The sequence below is a fragment of the Aplysia californica genome, unplaced genomic scaffold (genome assembly GCF_000002075.1).
Source record: "Aplysia californica isolate F4 #8 unplaced genomic scaffold, AplCal3.0 scaffold01249, whole genome shotgun sequence".
NCBI lineage: Eukaryota > Metazoa > Mollusca > Gastropoda > Aplysiida > Aplysiidae > Aplysia > Aplysia californica.
Genome location: NW_004798519.1, coordinates 138,648 through 144,618, shown reverse-complemented (window position 1 = coordinate 144,618; position 5,971 = coordinate 138,648). Strand labels below are relative to the sequence as shown.

General features: G+C 46.7%; 1 protein-coding gene across 1 annotated transcript in view; it reads left to right on the top strand.

The window, feature by feature from the left end:
* LOC101859066 (POU domain protein 2) overlaps positions 1-5,971 on the top strand; it is a gene marked incomplete at its 5' end in the record, with an annotated part of 19,568 nt that overhangs the window by 1,975 nt on the left and 11,622 nt on the right. Inside the window, 3 exon segments of the mRNA XM_005112371.2 lie at positions 435-776; positions 1,390-1,644; positions 3,211-3,471. Coding sequence (XP_005112428.2) covers positions 435-776; positions 1,390-1,644; positions 3,211-3,471 — 858 coding nt within the window.

Below are 5,971 nucleotides of genomic sequence, written 5' to 3'. Positions count from 1 at the left end.
TGTGTGTGTGTGTGTGTGTGTGTGTGTGTGTATGAGTGTGCTTGTATGCGTGTGTGTGTGTGTGTGTGTGTGTGTGTGTGTTGTCTACTTTAAATAATATTCAGTGACCAGAGCTTGTTGCCTAATATTATTGTTATTAATCGAAATAATAATTTCTAGAATAGCATCATTATTAGTGGGTGGTTGGCGGGTGCTCTGGTGTGGTTTGCTCCTTCTTTCCTAGCAAACATCTATCGTCTTTATCTCCCCTCCATCTTTTTTACGTTTGTTCTCCCTTGTAACACCTCTAATCGTCTTGCGCTCATATGACCTTATGCAGTTGCGAGCGCCGTAAAATCTCTACTAAAACAAACATCATTATTATTATTATTGTTGTTTTTATCATCATGGTTATTATTATTAATATTATTATTGTTTTTATTATTACATGGCAGATTCCAGTATCCTCCGCGATGCCCAACCCGTCCCTCACCTTCTCCCAGCAAGACCTCCAGCAGCTGCTGCTACAGTCACAGCAACAGCTACAACAACAACAACAACAACAACAACCACAGCAACAGCAGCAACAACAACAACCCCAACAACCGACCGTATCGCTACAGCAAACACAGAAGCTTGTGACAACCTCGGCCGCTGGCACCATCAACAGCACGCTGTTGTCGCAGCAACAACAGCCTCAACAACCACAGCTACAACAGCACCCGCAGCTGGCCCAGCATCTGTTTGACCTTGGCCTTGGGAAAGAGCTGAGGCCTTTGCTGGTGGCGGGCAACTCGGTGAGAGAGAGAGAGACCGTTTCTCCTTTGACTATGTTGCGTCCTCAGTGCTTTCTTGTCGTATCTCCATTTTTTTAACAGTGAAAATGTGACTCACTTTTTTAAAATGCTTTGCCAACACAAGGATCGTTTAGTGAAAACACTTACCCGCAAGGGCAAAGGCATTTTGGGGAAAATCCAAAGAAACTGGGTGGAAAACTTTGCCGATCGGCGAGAGGAGACGGCAAATAGTGTCAAGCTCGCTCTTTGTTATGAACTGTTTTAACTGTTAGTAAAAATAGAACTACGACAAGAAAGCACTGGGGTAGCGATGTTGTTGTTTTTTTGCGATTTTTTTGTGATACCTTTCTTTCTTTCTATAGCTGGCCTCCTCCGGAGGGTGGCAGTCTGCCTGCCCTCAGCGCTGTCAGCCAACCCTCCATGTAGCTCTCAGCCCTGTCGGCCAGCTCCCCCTGCCCCCCCACACACACACTCCTCTCCACCCTCACGCTTCTTACACTTATACACACATACACACACACACACACACACACACGCACACACACAAATGTTTAAACAAAAGTAAAACAAAAAAATAAAAAACTCGAACTAACAAATTTATTTTCCCATATAGCCCTCAGCCCTGTCTGCCAGCTCCCCTCTCAAGACCTCCACCTCCACCTCTGTGGCCACCCCTCCCACCATCTCCTCGGCCTCGCTCAGCCCCCCCGCCGCCCCTCCCCCGGCCTTGACCTTGGGCCAGGCCCTCCAGGGGGCGCCCACGATCTCCATGATTCAGGGCGGCCAGCTGCAGCAGTTCTTATTGGTCAGCCCCTCCCAGCTGGGACAGCTGGCCCAGTCGCAGCCCCAGCTCCTTGTAGCCAATCAGGTGAGAGCGGCTGTCAGTCTGTCGGCCGTTGTGTCTGTTTTCCTTGTCTGTCGGTCCTTGTGTCTGTCGTCCTTGTCTGTCGTCTTTGTCTCTCCTCTTCCTTTTTTTTTGTTGTTGTTGTTGTTGTTGTTGGTGTTTTTGATTTGTGACTCTCTTGTAAGAACAGCTCTTGATCTTCGGCTTTTTGTTTTCTCTTCTCCCATGTCTGTCTTCCTTGTCTGTCCTCCTTATGGCTGTCGTCCTTGTCCGTCATCCTTGTCTGTCATCCTTGTCTGTCACCCTTGTCTGTCATCCTTGTCTGTCACCCTTGTCCGTCATCCTTGTCCATCATCCTTGTCTGTCATCCTTATGTCTGTCCTCCTCATGGCTGTCCTCCTTATGTCTGTCGTCCTTGTCCGTCATCCTTGTCCGTCATCCTTGTCTGTCATCTTTGTCTGTCATCCTTGTCTGTCACCCTTGTCTGTCATCCTTGTCCGTCATCCTTGTCCGTCATAGTTGTCTGTCATCCTTGTCCGTCATAGTTGTCTGTCATTCTTGTCTGTCATCCTTGTCTGTCACCCTTGTCTGTCATCCTTGTCTGTCACCCTTGTCCGTCATCCTTGTCCATCATCCTTGTCTGTCATCCTTATGTCTGTCCTCCTCATGGCTGTCCTCCTTATGTCTGTCGTCCTTGTCCGTCATCCTTGTCCGTCATCCTTGTCTGTCATCCTTGTCTGTCATCCTTGTCTGTCACCCTTGTCTGTCATCCTTGTCTGTCCTCCTTGTCTGTCATCCTTGTCTGTCCTCGTTGTCTGTCATCCTTGTCTGTCCTCCTTGTCTGTCATCCTTGTCTGTCCTCCTTGTCTGTCACCCTTGTCTGTCACCCTGGTCTGTCACCCTTGTCTGTCATCCTTGTCGGTTGCAACAGTTCCAATTAGTCAGCCCCTCACCGCTCGGACAGTTGGCTCTGGTACGGTTTGCTTCTTCTTTCCTATCAAACATCTATCGTCCTTTTCTCCCCTTCTTCTTTTTTATGTTTGCTACTCTCTTGTAACACCTTTAATCTTCTGGCGCTCATATGACCTTATGCAGTTGCGAGCGTCGTAAAACTTCTACTAAAACTAAGTATAACTAAGGACAGTTGGCCCAGTCGCAGCCGCGGCTCCTGGTGGCCAATCAGGTGAGAGCGGCTGTCCGTTTGTCGGTCCTTGTGTCTGTCGTCCTCACTACTTTTGTCCTTGCCTGTCGTCCTGATTACTCTCCTCCTTGTCTCTCCTTCTTTCCTATCACACATCTATCGTCCTTGTCTCTCCTTCTTTCCTATCACACATCTATCGTCCTTTTCTCTCCTCCTTCTTTCCTATCAAACATCTATTGTCCTTATCTCCCCTTCTTCTTTTTTATGTTTGTTACTCTCTTGTAACAGCTCTAATCTTCTGGCGGTCATATGACCTTATGCAGTTGCGAGCGCCGTAAAACTTCTACTAAAACTAACTGTTGATTCTTCCCTGCTGTATATGACTGATATTGTGCTGGTGGTTTTTTTCGTTACTCAAAGCAAACTTCTTTGTTCCAACTCCCTAACAGACAGCCAACCTGCCGCTGCTGTCCAGCAACAACCTGGCCGTCCTGGCGCCCCAGCTGTCCAGCCTCCCGGTCTCTGCCGCAGCCTCCTCGCTACCACCGTCCCAACAACAACAGCAACAACAACAGCAGCAGCAGCAGCAGCAACACAACCAGACCCTGTCCCCGCTGAGGTCCCCCGAGTCGAATGTGTCCCCGCCGTCCTCCCCGCAGGAAAGTCCTCGCGGCCCCTCCCCCGTCCTCATCAACTCGGAGATCATGCAGGTGAGTGGCCTCCCTTGGTCGGAGTGGTCGAGGGAATGAACTTGACCCTATCTCGCATTATCAATTTTTGACGGACGCTTGTTAGCACAGACAGAAGAGGATTCTTAGAGTTGTATCGTAAACATGGAAAGATCACTCTTTGAGATGTGGGTGGTTGGCGGGTGCTCTGGTGTGGTTTGCTTCTTCTTTCCTATCAAACATCTATCGTCCTTATATCTCCCCTTTTTCTTTTTTATGTTTGTTACTCTCTTGTAACACCTCTAATCTTTTGGCGCTCATATGACCTTGTGTAGTTGCGAGCGCCGTAAAACCTCTACTAAAACAAAAAAAACTAATTGAGATAGTGGGGAGTTTAACCCTATCCGTACGCCCTTGGGTCATTTTTGTACACCCCCCCCCCCCGGGGTTGTATTCTTCGCACACTTTTTAGAATGTGGGTGGTTGGCGGGTACTCTGGTGTGGTTTGCTGCTTCTTCTTTCCTATCAAACATCTATCGTCCTTATCTCCCCCTCCTTCTTTTTTATGTTTGTTACTCTCTTGTAACACTTCTACTAATCTTCTGCACTTGTATGACCTTATTGTGTTGCGAGTGCCGTAAAACTCTTTCTAAAACGAAAACTGACATCTCGAATGGACATAACGTGAGTTACCTCCCTTGGTCATAATACCGTCCTCCTTAGGCTCTTGTGGGGATACGAAAAGCGTGTATTTTTCTCTGTACTTCTTCGACTCTGGGGATATTTCTAACTTGCCCACAACCCCCTGGGGCAGTGCCACTGACTGTAGTGTCTTTATGCCATTCCCAAAGGGGGGACAATTCTCGTTCAAGTGCAGTAGAAAATGGGCTGACTCATGTCACGCTCATAACTGTGCCTGATCTACATCAGGGAACTGCTGCTTTTTCTTTCGTAATTCTTACTATCGTCATTTTCCTCTACTTATTTTTGTATGTTTGTCACTCTCTTGTGACCTGCTATTTCCGGGGTGCCTTGATAGTTGAAGCAGACCTTGTGCTGTTGAAACTAGAGAGGTCAGCAGAGTAAGTCTGATTCCCTGTAAAGACTTCTCTGTTGACACCCACCCCTTGGCGCTCATATGACCTTATGCAGTTGCGAGCGCCGTAAAACCCTCTACTATAAATAAAAATAAATAACTTGCCCACTTCCTTGTACATGTAGCTGTACTGCTGAATGAGTAGGTTTGCTGCTTGTTTATCTATCTAGATCATACAGGTGAGTTGCCTCCCTTGGTCCGGCGGGTCGAATGACATTTCGGAAGTGGGTGGGGGGGTGGTTGGCGGGTGCTCTGGTGTGGTCCTTCTTTTTTATGTTTGTTACTCTCGAGGGTGCGCGGTGCCGAAGTAGTTAGTGCGCTCGTCTCCGAAGCGGAAAGTCTAGGTTCGAGCCTCGGTTCCGACACAGATTTTTTTTCGCTCCCCCTTCTGCCCACCCAGCAGTAAAGGGTACCTGACTTCGAGTTGGGGAAGTAAAGGCGGCGTGGAAAGGAACTGGCCACCCTACCACAATATTATGCCGAAGGCCAAGGAAGTTGTCTCACTAACAAGGCAATCCCCAATGTCTGGATCGGATGCGGGAAAAACTTTTTACTCTCTTGTAACACTGCTACTAATCTTCGGCACTTATATGACCTTATGGTGTTGCAAGTGCCGTAAAACTCTTCCTAAAACTAAAACCGACCTGCCGTGAGTTAGCTCCCTTGGTCCGATTGGTCCGAGAAATGAACTGAAATAGCAACGTTCATTTAGCTTTGTTATAAGCACATCTTACTACCAAGTGAACTTGTCTATTTAGGTCAGGGAGATGAGAAGCCGTTCTGTGTCGGATGCGACACAGATTTTACCATTAAACACATTTTAACCGAATGTCTAGACTTTGGAGAGATCCGAAAGAAATACTTCAAATGCGAGAAATTGCAAGACATTTTTTCCGTCGTTGGTCCCAACAGAATCTTGGATTTTATGAAGGCCTTTGGCCTTTACGGCAAATTATAAAATGAAACAATATTGCTAAAAAAAATTATTGTTAATTATAATAAGAGCTGTTTTAAATTATAAATATATTCACACTGAATTTTATTTAATGTTTTAGCATTTTAAAGTCTAATTGTTGGCCAACCGTGCTGTGAACTGTTGCGAATGCTATCAACTTGTGTTTCGCGCGCTCATATGACCTTATGCAGTTGCGAGCGCCATAAAACCCTATACTAAACTAAACTTTTGTTTGCCAAATAAATGTATCCAGGTGTCTGACGATTTGTATTTTACTAGCAATCCTAAAGATTGTTGAAAATGCTTCAGCGGGACTATCTTTCCTAACCTATGACTTTGTGTCTAATTTCGACGCTATCATCCATCAAATGTCATCATCATCAATGCCTTTCATCCCTGCAGAGTGCAGGCCACCCCCGGGGCAGTGCCACTGACTGAAATGTCTTTAGGCCATTCCTAAAGGGGGGACATTTCTCGTTCAAGCATAGTAG